This window comes from Gymnodraco acuticeps, unplaced genomic scaffold, assembly GCF_902827175.1.
Source record: "Gymnodraco acuticeps unplaced genomic scaffold, fGymAcu1.1, whole genome shotgun sequence".
NCBI lineage: Eukaryota > Metazoa > Chordata > Actinopteri > Perciformes > Bathydraconidae > Gymnodraco > Gymnodraco acuticeps.
The window spans coordinates 43,219-59,128 of NW_022990159.1; the positions used below are offsets into that span (position 1 = coordinate 43,219).

A 15,910-nucleotide genomic window follows, 5' to 3' on the forward strand; every position below is an offset into this window, starting at 1 on the left:
AACCGCCAATAAACACGGAAGAAGAAGAAGAAGAAAACAAGAGAATAAGAAGAAGAAGAGGGAGAAGAAGAGGAAGAAGAAGAAGAAGAAGGACAAGAAGAAGGACAAAGGACAAAGGACAGAAGAAGAGGTGAGTGGATTAAACCTCTTAGTTTACAGTTAATCACGAATCAGAAGTTATCTTATTTAACACAACAGCTGTAATCTTGGTAGAAAGAAACTCACAAAAAAACTTTAAAATGTGCGACAAAAATAGTCTCAAACTATCTTTAAATAAAGGCTAACAGCTACAGTCTGAAAGCTACAGTCTGAAAGCTAAATTCTGAAAGCTAACGGCTAACAGCTACAGTCTAACAGCTAACGGCTATCGGCTAACAGCTACAGTTATTATTCCAGTTCGGCTCTGGGGGAGTAACAGTTGATTTGTAATGCTCAGCTGACTTTATGCTAGTTATTTATTACACCAGTTGTCTTTAAGACGGTTTGAGTTGTTGTGTTGGTGCTCTTTACCATAGATATGGTTTTAAATATATGCTAACTAGCTTATTATTATCACCATTCACGTGACGTAGCATTTTCCCCATTGAAATGAATGGGGTTCTTCAGTTAGCAGCTAACGCTAAGCTAAGCGACGGTTTAGCTCATTAGATAAATAGATATACTTTATTTACATAATGATTTATCTTAAAGTGGGAAATGATTGTGTCACAGCAGAAGTGTTTTCAGGCATTACACGAGTTAAACATATTTAAAAGATGCAATAAGATATAATAAAAATGAAGCATTAGCAGCAAGTATACACACAGGACACATATCACTAGAGTATCTAAAGAATACACAATATACAGAAAATACTGTATACATGGAGTACATTAAACAGTCTCACTAGCTAATGTTTGCTTTCTGTGTTAACTTAGTGATAGTTACACACGGATAGCGCTATAACAGTGGTTCAAACAACCATTAATGTCACTTTCTATGTGAATAAAGTCATTTTAATGAAATAAAAGTGAACAAACTGTGAGCTGTAAGTTACAATGTAAGTTGCTACACAGATTATGATGAATTATATCTAAATATTTGTATTATATTAATAATAATTTACACAGAAAACCAACTTGTTATCGTAATGGTTAAAGTAATGTGCATGTAACGTTAATAACTATCTGACCTTTCTATCATGTTCTCCTCTGCTTAGCATCACATTGACTAAATGGATCAATTTGGACCATGTTTACGTCACAGCAGCATAGATAAGACAAGGCACTGCACATGGTGTGATAAAACACTACATATAAGCATCTAGAAATAGAACATATCATTGAATAAACTCTTTGAATTCCTCCTCTTCACTGCTGACAGTTTATGATGAATTATATCTAAATACTTGTATTATATTAATAATGAAGCAGCTCTGTGGTCTTCATCAGGACAGCTGATGAGCAGCATGGAGGAGAAGAAAGAGACCCCTGGAGCTCAGGTCAGTGTGCACTTCATCACAATATATTCCTAATTCCAGCGTTTCCGCCAGGCGGGCGTCTTGCCTTCATTTGACGCCCTTATTCAGCTCGGAACGCCCTATACAGACATAAATAAAGCAGCGACTGTATTCGCCATGACACAGACAGTCTGTGGTTTGTACTTGTTTAACTTCTGTCTAGTTTCTGAACAGATATGAGGAGCTGTGAGCTCAAAACTGTATCATCAGCATACATCACATTCTCCACACACAGAAGGCGGATCATTTACGTACATACTAAACAGGATTGGGCCCAATACAGAGCCCTGCGGTACTCCAGTTGACAAACACTAGACTTATGGTTCTCAATTTGAACACAAGGAGCTGTTGTTGAGATGATTGATGATTTGTTTGGCAATCAATTTCTCAAATACCTTGGATACTATGGGTAAGATACTGATGGGCCTATAGTTGGATGTCATGAGAGGGTCCCCACCATAGTTATCAAGAACACAAAACAGTTATTTAGCCACTCTGTCCTGGGGGTTGTCAACATGGATGTTAAAATCACCAACAATGACTAGACGGTCAAAGTCAAAACACACTATAGACAGCAGTTCAGTAAAGTCATCAAAAGAAGCTAAAAGAAGCTAAGAGCACAGCTGAACTCCCTGTCGAGACGAAAGTCAAAAAGTAATATCTGTGAAAAACAGACTAATAAATAATTATGTGGTTTCATTTGTGCGAGAGGAATCAGAGCAGCTGCCTTTGCGGCTGAGTCAGCAGGTAAATTAGCGGACCCAATTTCTTAGGGAAACTGGGTCTGTACTGCTTGCGTGTGCGGCACATTTACAGACTGCAACTTCAGATGGGAGCAGAGTGGCGTCTAGTAAGCCTGCAACCAGTACATGGTTAAGTACTGGTTTGCCATCAGATTTCAGAAATTGTCTACACTTCCAAATAGCCCCAAAATCGTGTACTACCCCAAAAGCATAGCATAGCGTCAGTGTAAATAGTCACGGTTTTGCCTTCTGCAAACGTGCAGGCTTCAGTTAGTGCGATGAGCTCTGCTGCTTGTGCTGAGACATGGGATTGGTCCGGAACGGAGTACAGCAGAATCTGAAACAACAGGAAAACCCACCCGATTAGTGCCCCCTTGGTCGCGAGAGGCAGACCCATCAACATACAAAATGAGGTCAGCGTTGGTCAGAGGAACGTCTTATAAGTCCGGTCTAGGTGTGCACACCATGAGAAGTTCGTCACCGTCTTCAGGCAAAGGCATAAGAGGGTTCTTACACCTTTTCCAAAGTCAAATTCAAGCACTTTTCAAGCATTTTCAAGGTGCATTTTCAAGCTTTTCAAGTATCTTACAGCTGTTGTAAATTACATATTTATATGCACATACTCAAATGATTATTTCCCTACCTCACATTAACTCAGATGTTCTTTATGCTATAAACAACCAAATGTGTGTGTTTAGAGTCGGAGAGGTCCTGATAATTTATTCCGGTAAATTACTCTGACCTCCTAATTGACCTTTCCGAAGTTATTGAGTCTATGTAAGTTTGCTGCTTGGCTCAGATCCACCAACGTCAGCAAGATCTCACCTCTTCCTAACCCCCCCGAAGAACCAGGTTCAATTAACTGCTGTTTCAATTCAGACAACTCTTTTTTAATCTGTTTAAGCGATCCCGAAGGATTTTGATATCAGTAAATGGAGTGTGCTCCTACCTAAGTGTGTGTGGCAGGGTGCAATCTTACCTTTGACGCAGGAGAGGAGGGCACAGGTGTCTTTTAAATTATCCCAATCCAACTGGTGGGATTCAGTTTATTTGAAGAAAAATAGGTCCAAACTAATACAGGGTTTTTACCTTCTCTCTTTACAACATTATAATCATACTAAAAAAAAAACCGTGCTGTGATCATGTTCAAATGAAACTTTAATTCACAGTCTTACATTTATTACCAAAATGTTTTAATTTCAACTGCCCATTTCAGTTGTGACATTTTAAAATTCTCCCGATAGAATTTAGAGGTATTTCCTCGTAAAAAGACCGGTGACCATAAAAAGCGCATTCAACTTTTTCATTTCACCAACTTCATTTACATCAGTTTTCATACCTTTTTTCCGACACAGACGGCGGGTATATCATTTAAAAACCCATACCTATCCGCAAATTCGGAGGGGAGATTTTCCTCACAGATGGCGGTATTTATAATATTCACAAACACATCTCTCATCAAATCATTCCACTCAGCCAACAACCAAGAAATTCGAGATATATTTAACCCGTCTGACGGAACCTTTACCGAGAGCTAGTTACCCAGCTCTGAAGCACACAGCCTACCGGGAGAGAGTCTACCAGGGGTTTCCCCCCCTCTCTCTCGCGCTCTCTCAAAAAACCAGTCTCTTTATGCTAAAAAAACTGGATCGAAAACCCAAAAAAACAAACTCCTCCTCTACACCCAATTCAGTTGAAAACTGCGCATGCCCATAATGTACAAGTCTGAAACATGCCTCAACATGTTCCATAGCTTTATGACATGAGACACACCTTCCCATGTTAGGGTGAAAAGGACATGAACTCTTTTTGGCCTCTTAATGTGTCTCCTTAAGCCTGGAGCCCCCCCTCCCTGTGGACTGCTGTCACAGGAGAGGAAGAAAACTCAACCTAAACAAACCACTTTGTTTTGTTTATACTGTAACTATAGAAAAACCTAAAATATGAAGCATTTTCATTGTGGGTTATACAAGAATATAATTGATTATATTTGATTATAACTAACTTTCGTTTTTAAGTATTAAACATACTATGAAAACTCACAACACCCTCTTTTCAAAACGCAAAGTTATCAAAATAGCAACAGAAAAAATTGTAAGCACATACATATTCAAAAACCGCCAAGAAGCATTCTCATTATGGGTTTATACAAGAATATGATTGATCATGTATGATTTATTAATTAACTTTCGTTTTTTAAGTATTCACTTCATACCATGATCTCAATTAACTTTCGTTTTAAGTATTCACTTCATATGAAGATCTCAACAGTGTTTCGTGTTTAGTATTTCAAAATGAGTGATCTGTACGTCTAAAAACCGAATTCAGGCGGCCTTTCACCTCCACTTAATTAAATGCACTGGTTGCAAGATAAACATGCGAGTTAATTGATTTAGATAAACATTTTAACAACATTAATTTATAAGTTGTGTTGACGTAATAATGTTGGTAATTACATCAACTTAATATTGTGTGTCATTTGAACTCTGATTTCTGTGTTAATTGACTTCAAACTAAATTCAAGTTGAAGTAAGTAATGCAATTGGCTTGATAACTTATTGTTCTACACCTTGAGTTAAGGATTTCAAGTCAACTCCCACTTAAGATGCCTGGACAAGTTCCCACAGTTAAGACAAATAGAAATATACAAAGGACATTTTAAGGTGAGTGTCATCTTTTGTCATTCAAATACAACTTGAAATTCAAACTCTCCTGATTGAAACATCATGCGTTGAAATAAACAACTGCAGTTCAAAAATAAAAAGTGAATTGCCTAATATTTTTGTTGTGGAATCAATTAATGTATTTCTTTAAAGGCAAAACATGAAAAAGCTAAGAGAAAAACTATTGAATAAAATATTATTTGGAGCAACTTAATTTACAAATGGCTGTCAACTTAAAAACATGTGTTCATGTTCAACATGTGGTAATTAAGTACATACAACTTAAGATTACATTTAAATCCTACGGTAAAACAAGTTTGAACGTTTGGAGTAATCAACTTAAAACTTGTGTTTATGCTACCAATGATTAAGTAAGTGGTAATTGAAAACACCTGATTGTAGAGGAGACGCCTTCTCCCCTAACTCAAATAACTTTGTTGCTTTAACAACATTTCATTAGAAGTTGTCTTAACTCAATAACCATCGATGCAACCTATTGCCTTGATTCTCTTTGTTAAGCCAGGCATTTGTTTTTAGAGTGTACGTAGACTGGGCCTCCCATATAACCTGGCTGAGCCGATATAAAAACAATCAGCCAAATAACTTTTCAATACATTATTGATTACTATTCTTTTAGGTACTTTTAGGTTGGCAGTGAACATAAGTCAGAGGTACATGGTGTACTTTTCCTCCACTACATGTATTTAATACCTTTAGTTACTTCACAGATGTGGATGAATGATGTGAAATCTAATCAAGTGTTGAATCAGACTTTAGTTCCACCTGGAGTAAATCCACCAGCTACCCTGCAGTATACAAAGTCATTCAGACTAGCTGCACCTTCACCAGCTTTGAGAACACTTTCATGATCAATCATTATAAAACACATCCATCCATCCATCCATCTTCTCCCGCTTATCCGTGGTCGGGTCGCGGGGGTAGCAGTTCCAGCAGAGAGCCCCAAACTTTCTTTTCCCTGGCGACATCAACCAGCTCTGACTGGGGGATCCCGAGGCGCTCCCAGGCCAGCGAAGAGATATAATCCCTCCACCTGGTCCTAGGTCTACCCCTTGGTCTCTTCCCAGCTGGACGTGCCTGGAACACCTCCCTAGGGAGGCGCCCAGGTGGCATCCTAACTAGGTGCCCGAACCACCTCAACTGGCTCCTTTCGACGCGAAGGAGGAGCGGCTCAACTCCGAGTCCCTCCCTGATGACCGAACTTCTCACCTTATCCCTAAGGGAGACATCAGCCACCCTGCGGAGAAAACCCATCTCGGCCGCTTGTATCCGCGATAAAACACATCATATATATTATTCTGAGATGGACCAATCTGCACAATGAATACTTTTACTGTCTTTAACTATATTTTGATGAGAATACTTTTCTACTTTCACTTGAGGAACATTTTGAATGCAGGACTTTTACGTTCAGCTTTTCGACATTCTCTTTTCTCTGTTCTCACGGTCATGGCCTTTCTCCATGGAGATCTTTTCCTGCCAGTCACTTCCTTTACCTTAGTTGGAGCAATGGCATCTATAACATTTTTATTTTTGAATTAAAATGATCTGCTAGCTCATTTACTGAGATGTTAGCAGGGGCAAGTGTGGAAGAAACATCCTGAGTAAACATTTCCCTAGTGTTTTCAGTTAAATATGGCTTTGTGGTTACCTCTTTCTGAACATTTGTGTGAACAGAAATAGAGCTCTCAAAGGAATGATCAGAGAGCGCAACATCAGTCAGCACAACCTCAGAGATATTCAGACCCTTTGAGATCATTAAGTCCAGAGTGTGCCCCTTATTGTGCGTGGGCTCCGTCACATGCTGAGTCAGTCCATTGAATTGATTTATTTAAAACAAGGGACAGTGTACATTAATAATGTAAATATGTAATTAATGAAAGACAGCCTGGCTGAATGCGCTCTTCCTAAATGGGATGGTGCAGTCTCCCCTAGCCGCACCTCTAGTAGCCCTGGTTGAGGTGGACTTTAGGCTGATGCAGCCAGCCAGAGGAGGAGGAGCCAACCCACGAGTGATCTTATAAACTAAGCAGATGTTTTTGTAAACTATGAGATTTTCCCAGCTGACCAGATTATACTTTTTAACAATGTGACAGTGATGATACCGGAATGGCTTTTTGTCTCGTGTTCTGAGTGCTTGTTTATACAGTGATTCCAGTGGCCTTAGAGCTGTAGAGTGAGCATTAGACCAGCTGATCAGACAGTAGTAGATGTGGGAGAGGACCATGGAGTTAGTTCAGTGGCCTTCGAGCTGTAGAGTGAGCATTAGACCAGCTGATCAGACAGTAGTAGATGTGGGAGAGGACCATGGAGTTAGTTCAGTGGCCTTAGAGCTGTAGAGTGAGCATTAGACCAGCTGATCAGACAGTAGTAGATGTGGGAGAGGACCATGGAGTTAGTTCAGTGGCCTTAGAGCTGTAGAGTGAGCATTAGACCAGCTGATCAGACAGTAGTAGATGTGGGAGAGGACCATGGAGTTAGTTCAGTGGCCTTAGAGCTGTAGAGTGAGCATTAGACCAGCTGATCAGACAGTAGTAGATGTGGGAGAGGACCATGGAGTTAGTTCAGTGGCCTTCGAGCTGTAGAGTGAGCATTAGACCAGCTGATCAGACAGTAGTAGATGTGGGAGAGGACCATGGAGTTAGTTCAGTGGCCTTAGAGCTGTAGAGTGAGCATTAGACCAGCTGATCAGACAGTAGTAGATGTGGGAGAGGACCATGGAGTTAGTTCAGTGGCCTTAGAGCTGTAGAGTGAGCAGTAGACCAGCTGATCAGACAGTAGTAGATGTGGGAGAGGACCATGGAGTTAGTTCAGTGGCCTTAGAGCTGTAGAGTGAGCATTAGACCAGCTGATCAGACAGTAGTAGATGTGGGAGAGGACCATGGAGTTAGTTCAGTGGCCTTAGAGCTGTAGAGTGAGCATTAGACCAGCTGATCAGACAGTAGTAGATGTGGGAGAGGACCATGGAGTTAGTTCAGTGGCCTTAGAGCTGTAGAGTGAGCATTAGACCAGCTGATCAGACAGTAGTAGATGTGGGAGAGGACCATGGAGTTAGTTCAGTGGCCTTAGAGCTGTATAGTGAGCATTATACCAGCTGATCAGACAGTAGTAGATGTGGGAGAGGACCATGGAGTTAGTTCAGTGGCCTTAGAGCTGTAGAGTGTGCATTAGACCAGCTGATCAGACAGTAGTAGATGTGGGAGAGGACCATGGAGTTAGTTCAGTGGCCTTAGAGCTGTAGAGTGTGCATTAGACCAGCTGATCAGACAGTAGTAGATGTGGGAGAGGACCATGGAGTTAGTTCAGTGGCCTTAGAGCTGTAGAGTGAGCATTAGACCAGCTGATCAGACAGTAGTAGATGTGGGAGAGGACCATGGAGTTAGTTCAGTGGCCTTAGAGCTGTAGAGTGTGCATTAGACCAGCTGATCAGACAGTAGTAGATGTGGGAGAGGACCATTGAGTGAAGGTATAGCTTAGCTGCTGCAGATGATAGGAAGTTTCTAATGTATCTGTAATTTGACAGATTGAACTTTACTTTATTGCAGACCTTTTTGATATGGGTTTTGAAATTGAGGTTTGTGTCAATATGTACTCCTAAGTACTTGTACTCCGAGACAACCTGAAGTCTCCTTCCAGAAAATAAAACATCTTGTTCTGTTATAATGCTGTGGCCCTTGGAGAAGAACATACACACTGTCTTTGAGACATTTGGTTGCAAACAATTATTGTTAAGCCAGGATGTAATATTCTCCAACACATCAGTGACCTTGGTAGCAGCCTCTTCTGCGGTTTTGCCATGAGTAAAAACAACTGTATCATCAGCATACATTAATACATCACATTCTCCACACACAGAAGGCAGATCATATATGTACATACTAAACAGGATTGGGCCCAATACAGAGCCCTGCGGTACTCCAGTTGACAAACACTAGACTTATGGTTCTCAATTTGAACACATTGGGAGCGGGATGAAAGATACGAATTAAAGAGGTTCGTGAATTCTATAGAAACATTTAAGTTGAGTATTTTTTGCAATAAGATGTTGTGATTAACAGTGTCAAAAGCTTTCCGTAAGTCAAGGAACAGGGCCCCCACAACCCCACCCCTGTCCATTGATGCCTTAACATTCTCCATGAAGAAGCATGTCGCTGTTTCTGTTGAGTGATTAGCCCTGAATCCAAATTGCATTGGATGCAGTGGAAAGGAGCTGTTGTTGAGATGATTGATGATTTGTTTGGCAATCAATTTCTCAAATACCTTGGATACTATGGGTAAGATACTGATGGGCCTATAGTTGGATGTCATGAGAGGGTCCCCACCATAGTTATCAAGAACACAAAACAGTTATTTAGCCACTCTGTCCTGGGGGTTGTCAACATGGATGTTAAAATCACCAACAATGACTAGACGGTCAAAGTCAATACACACTATAGACTAGTGTTGTCACGATACCAACATTTTGGTTTCGATACCAAGTCAAGAATTGCGATTCCGATTCTTTTTCGATACTTTTCTTAAAAAAAGGGAAACAGTCTTAAATGTAATTATTGTGCTTTATTCACACCAGAACCATAACACAAACTTTTAAACAATGAGAACAATAAACAAAATAAATGACAATAATTCGTATTAAATAAAATTAAGCATCAAAACTACTTTTTTGTTTTATAAAATATAATTTTTTTATTTTATTAACATGTAATAGTACAGTAATATAAATAATTATTGACAAAATGTATATTGCAGATGTTAGCCACATTGGTAAGTTAGCTAAAAAGATAACCATATTAGACAGTTATCATTGCCATTAATTGCCTCGTCAAACTACGAAAACGTTCGTTTGTCACAAAATAAATTACACTTGTTTGACTTAGATTTGAGGGCATGGGCTTGAGCATGATGTAATTATGTTATCTATCACATTCGCTAACCTGTCTGTCTTTAAATTATTTAAACAGCTCTGGATGCCGGTCGGCGGGTGCTTAGCCAAGTTTGATGTGTTGGCTCCCTTGGTTTGCAGGGATCTAAAACATGTCTGACAGACAGGCCTCGTGGTGTCCGCAGGCTTGCCCTCACTGTCAGAGATATAGCTCAAATACTTCCACATTTCGCTTCTGGCGTCTTTTTTGTCAACAAGCCGAGGCGCAGCGCAAGTTGCACTCCCTGTCGAGACGAAAGTCAAAAAGTAATATCTGTGAAAAACAGACTAATAAATAATTATGTGGTTTCATTTAGAGTATTATTATTATAGTATTGTTCAATACCAGGAGAGGGTATTCGTTTTATTTTGGACCAAGGCTACCTTTTATAAGTGAGCTGTATTGAAAAAATATGAATGCCGCTTCCGGTAACACGGCAACATAAGGGGCGTAGTTTGTGGTGGCCGGTCTCTTGTTCCCAAAGCCACGGAGGGAGAACCAGGCGACAGTGTGTGTGAGGCTCCGGAGACGCCGTTGGTATGTTTCTCCGGTGTTTATTGTGTTTATTGTGGTTTATGTACTTGATCTGTTGCCTCACTTTGCGAGAGTGCTGTTGCGCAATCGACTGCTTTTTACGCAGCGCGGTCTGCCTGTGCTCCGTTTGTTTGCTGTGTAATTACAGCGCAGGTGTTCAGATGAGGTTTTCTCTGGTGCTTGTCTCCAAGGAGAGAAACACTCTTATTAATTCATTTAAGTTAATGATGTGGTTTTAAAATAACAAGTTATCCTTTTAATGAAAACATGGTTTGTGTTGCTATTATTATTATTATTGAGAATGCAGTGAGGCCTGCAAAATATGTGTAATTTGTGTAGCATGTGTGCTAACATTTGTTTGTACTTTGTGTTTTGAAGGTTTTCAACCTGATGAATTCTTGGAGCTCTCTTAAATAAATATAGACAAAAAGAACAACATCTGAGTTGTCCAAGCATCCTCTGTTGCCCTCCAGCCTCTCAAGTCAGGCTAAAGCACTGGTACAGGCCAAAAACCTGAAGGACTTGACACTCCCACTTGCAGCCATGCTTCTCGTTTTCTCAAATGCTCTGGCAGCTATCGTGTGGCCGAATGCACGAGAGAGGGGAGGGACTTAGAACGTGCTTGAGAGGGGAGGGACTGCAGGCACGGCTGCAGTGCAGGGAGTGGAAGCAGAGCGCTGAACACACACGGCTCTTATTAAAACAGCGCTTTCTCACCGGAGTACTTTTCCCCGTCATTCTTAAAGTACCGATACTAATGAAACGGAGGAATCGTACCGTTTTTAACGGTAGGGTATCGCGGTACCTTTCAAGTATCCGTACACCATGCAACACTACTACAGACAGCAGTTCAGTAAAGTCATCAAATGAAGCTAAGAGCACAGCTGAACTCCTGCAGCCCTGGGGGTCCCTACATTGGTTGTGATGGCAGATGACAGGGTTTGGTCAAGTTGCTCTCTACTGGTGAGGAAAGCGGCATACCACTAAATCAGGTATGGATTTACTTCCATTTTTGACACCAAGATGTCTGCTTGTATTGTGTTGCTGCTGAGAAGTCTAGGAAGAGGGCTCTTGCATAGGTGTGACGTTTATCTAAATGTTTAGTGATGATGTGAACCAGAGTAGCAGCAGTACCATTACAGTACATTGCATTTAGCTGACGCTTTTATCCAAAGCGACTTACAATAAGTGCGTTCGACCAACAAAATACAAACTTGAAGAAAACAGAATCATAAAGTACATCAGGCTTCATAGAGCAAAAACATTTCAAGTGCTACTCAACTGGCTTTAGATAAGCCAGCCCTTTATTAGTATATAATGGCGCATTTCCACTGCAGCGGGTAGCCCCGTTTAAGCGTCCTTAACCGTCCTCAAGCGGCCAGGACAATTTTTAGTGGCCTTTCCATATAGCCTAGTACCGGCTAGCGGGTACTTTTTCCCTCTTTTTCCGGCCCCATAAAATCGTGGTTCTATAAGACCAGGGCCAGGGCTGAACTAGTGACGTCAACACTCTCGACTGCTGATTGGTCAGAGAGAATCGTCACAAGATCGCGCGCGAGTTCATCCCTAGCGTCGCATATATTTAGAAGCAAGCTTGCAGCATTTTTATAAACAGCATTTTGTAAACAGATGAGCTACAAAAATGGCTACGTCTAATAAGAAAAGCACACCGTGGTCGACCGAGGAGGTGACGACGTTCCTACATCTCATTGGGGATGATCAAATCCAGCGGGAGCTCAACGGAACAACCTCGAAATGTGAACAAAAAAAAAGCCGATCGCCCCGCCTACACTGCGTTGCTACCCCAGGTCCTAAACTGTAATGGAAATGCGCCACGGCCAGCGAGGCAGCCCGAGGCCTGAGCGAGGACGCTTAGGGACGCTTACACGGGGCTACCCCGTTGCAGTGGAAATGCGCCATAAGTGCTTTGTTAATAGTTCTATCGCTCGAAGTGGAGTCGAAAGAGATGAGTTTTCAGTCCCTTGTAGTACCACCCCCTTGCTTATAGGCAAATTGGTATGGATCAAGTATGTCTTGTCCTTCACAATAGGTTTAGCTGAAGAGGTCATTCCTGTCACGGTTCTCATGGTGTCCCACACTTTTTTGGGGTCTTTGGCTTCAAAAGCATTTCCCAAAAGCTCTCTGTGTGTTTTGATTCCCTCAATTTGACTTTCAGTTCTTTCTCTGTCTGTTCAAGTGCTCCATAGTCTTTGTTTTATGTCCTTAGTCACATATGATTTATTACTTTCTTTTCTGGTTCCCTTGAGTTTGGTCTTATACACTGGTATCATATTCACAGCACTATGATCAGAGTTCAGTATTGGTGGTCTGTATTTAGACACATAGGCTCCTTTATCATTAACAAAGCATTTGTCCAGGATATTGTCTTTCCTGCTGTGATCCCTAACACACTGCTGGAACCCAGGTAACACAGTCTCCAGGCGACATTGCTTCATGTCCCCGAGCACTATTGCCGGTGCATCGGGGTGGCTGAGTTGCAGCTCGTGAACACAGTGTCCTCTGCCGCTGGGAGGCACGTAAACAACAAACAGTCAAATACACCCGGATTCTCTAGGCAGATAAAAGGGTCTTAACGTCATGCCGAGAATTTCTACGTTGGGATTGCAGGTTTTACATTTTACTGAGTATGATCTACCCACAGATCATTAATATACACACAAATACCGCCTCCTCTGGTTTTCCCCGAGTTCGCATCCCTGTCTGCTCAAACAAGGGTGAGTCCGGGTACTTCAAAGAGAGATTCAGGCATCGTAGATTGGAGCCAACTTTCCGTGAAACACAATAAAGAGGCCTCGAGAAATTCATGACAGTACCTTGTGTATGTCCTTAGTGTGTCCACGTTGTTGCTCAATGAGCGCAGGTTTGTGAGAATGATGGATGGAAGTGGTGGCCGGCTGAATCTCCGCCGTATTCTGAACGCTTCCCCTCCTTCCTCGTCTCTTTTTCCTGGTGTTTCTAAGCGGCTCCCGAGGGATTTCATCCAATAACGAAGAGCACAGATGGCTTGGTGTATTCGTAGGAGGCCGATCGCATTGTAGCTCTAGCATTGCCTCGCGTCTGTAGCAGCGTAGAGGCCGGGGCTCCTCACCATACCTGTTCGTGCTGTCACTCAGGTGTGTCTTGGAAAGTTGAATGGCCAGACATGGTCTGCAGAAGGCAAACGTAATCCACAGGATCAAAAGCATGATCTCTCAAAATGACGTTTCATACAGACACGACAAAGTTTAGACAAAAAAACAAAACACAAGAGGAACGGAGCATACTGAGACTCGCAGTGACAGGATGCCGTCTCCCTCTGTCTCCTGTATACCAGAGGTGGGAGTAAGTCATACTTGTGCAAGTCTCAAGTTACTGGGGTGAGAGTCAAGCAAGTCAAGTCCTACGAAATCCTGATGAATAACCCCAGTTTAAATCAGTTAAAAGACAGTGGTTGTGTGTTGTGTGTGTGTGTGTAGTGTGTGTGTGTGTGTGTGTGTGTGTGTGTGGTGTGTGTGTGTGTGTGTGTGTGTGTGTGTGTGTGTGTGTGTGTGTGTGTGTGTGTGTGTGTGTGTGTGTGTTGTGTGTGTGTGTGTGTGTGTGTGTGTGTGTGGTGTGTGGTGTGTGTGTGTGTGTGTGTGTGTGTGTGTGTGTGTGTGTGTGTGTGTGTGTGTGTGTGTGTGTGTGTGTGTGTGTGTGTGTGTGTGTGTGTGTGTGTGTGTGTGTGTGATGAATACATAGGTCATGAATACATAGGTCAAAACCTGTTACCGCCGCAGATGGACAGGAAAAGGAAAAGGGAGCGTTTGAAAAAGAAAAAGGGGCGGGTCCGCTCAGTGAAACGATAACGAAACATGGAGGAACAGAAGTCTGCATTTAAATCGTGTGTGTGGTTAAAACACATCAGCTGCCTCCTGGTGCTGCAGAGGGTTTTCTTCTATGAAGCAGCTGTGGGCAGCAGATACTGAGAGAGTCACAGACATGAATACATAGGTCAAGGCAGACTGGTTCACAGACTCTCCTGTTTTGCCGATCCGGTGCTTGAACAAATAACTCTACACCCCTGGCCGAAATGTCCCTAAAATGAAGTCCGAGTTTGAAATATATCTCAAATAATGTATGTATTTCCCCACATAAACATAACAGTCTGCAATGAAACGGCTGTCTCCTGTGCGCTCCACTTCCTACTTTCTCCTGCGAACGAGAAGAGACTTTCTCTCTCTTTTTTTTCTTTCATTGCCCTCTAAGTGCTTCGTACAATACAAATGCAAATATTCTATTTTAAAAAGTAAAGTCCTTTCGAGTCATCTGTCTCAAGCCTAAGTCTCAAGTCATGAATACCAAGTCAAAGTCAAGTCTTTTATCAATGTTAGTCAAGCAACTCTCAAGTCAAAATATAGGCAAGTCATGTGACTCGAGTCAAGTCATGTGACTCGAGTCCCCCACCTCTGGTATATACTTTGGTTAGAATATGGCTGTATTACTGTATCAAATATAATAAAGACAAACAGTTGATAAGTAGTATTTTGTTAACTCAAGGTTTATATTAAGTGAGTTTTTATTGTGTTAACTTGTATATTTATGCTTTTTAGATTGACTTTCTCTCTTTCTCTGTCCGTCTGTTCTAGAAACCGAAAGGAAGAGAGAGACGTCACAGCTGTCAGCAATGTGACAAATCCTTTACAGCATCTGGACCTTTAAAGAGCCACCTGCATATTCACACGGGAGAAAAACCGTACAGCTGTGAAGAGTGTGGGACAACTTTCACTAGATCAGGTGCTCTCAAAATACATCAACATATTCATACTGGAGAAAAACCTTACAGCTGTGAAGAGTGTGGGACAACTTTCACTACATCAGGTACTCTAGAATCACATCACCGTATTCACACTGGAGAAAAACCTTACTGGTGTGAAGAGTGTGGGAAAACGTTCACTACATCAAGTGATCTCAAAAGACATCTTCGTGTTCACTCAGGAGAAAACCCATAGTGGGTTTAAGAGTGTAGGAGCCGCAATTAAGCATATTTTGTTTTTTTCACAGTTTACAATAAACAATTCCCATCTATTGGCCTAGTGTTGACAAAAAACAAACAAAATGTATGTTTTTTTTTGGTCTTTCTCTCTTTTTTCCATTATACTTTACTGAAGGATACACTTTTATTTTTAAAAAGCTGACCACTATCATGAAAGTACTCTGTTTTATTAGATTCCGTAAAGCATCTGACTCTTAATGGCAGTTTGTGATTTTGAGGCTATTTCAGTGAAACAAGGCTGTTTTTTGAAACATTTGATTTATGCTTAAATTTTCTGAGAAAGTTACTGAAAGATACACTTTGTGTATAAAAGCTGAAAAAGTAGATAATTAAGTACTTTGTATCAGTAGATTTTGTTAAGAATCTGACTCTTAATGACAGTTTGTGATTTTGAGACTTTTTACAGACACTCTGCAGATTTATGTGTAATTCTCTCACAAAGGAAACAGTAAGTCTCTTACTTTTTTTATATGTATGACAACTTGCAACTGGTAGAAAGT

At 41.2% G+C, this 15,910-nt stretch overlaps 1 protein-coding gene across 1 annotated transcript; it reads left to right on the forward strand.

The window, feature by feature from the left end:
• The first annotated feature begins 77 nt into the window (after positions 1-77).
• Positions 78-15,444, forward strand: LOC117546984 (protein krueppel-like). The gene is made up of 3 exons (XM_034217435.1): positions 78-130; positions 1,431-1,480; positions 15,004-15,444. The coding sequence occupies exons 2-3, from the start codon at positions 1,439-1,441 to the stop codon at positions 15,364-15,366; spliced, it is 405 nt and encodes a 134-aa protein (XP_034073326.1). The 5' UTR covers positions 78-130; positions 1,431-1,438; the 3' UTR covers positions 15,367-15,444.
• The last annotated feature ends 466 nt before the right edge of the window (positions 15,445-15,910 follow it).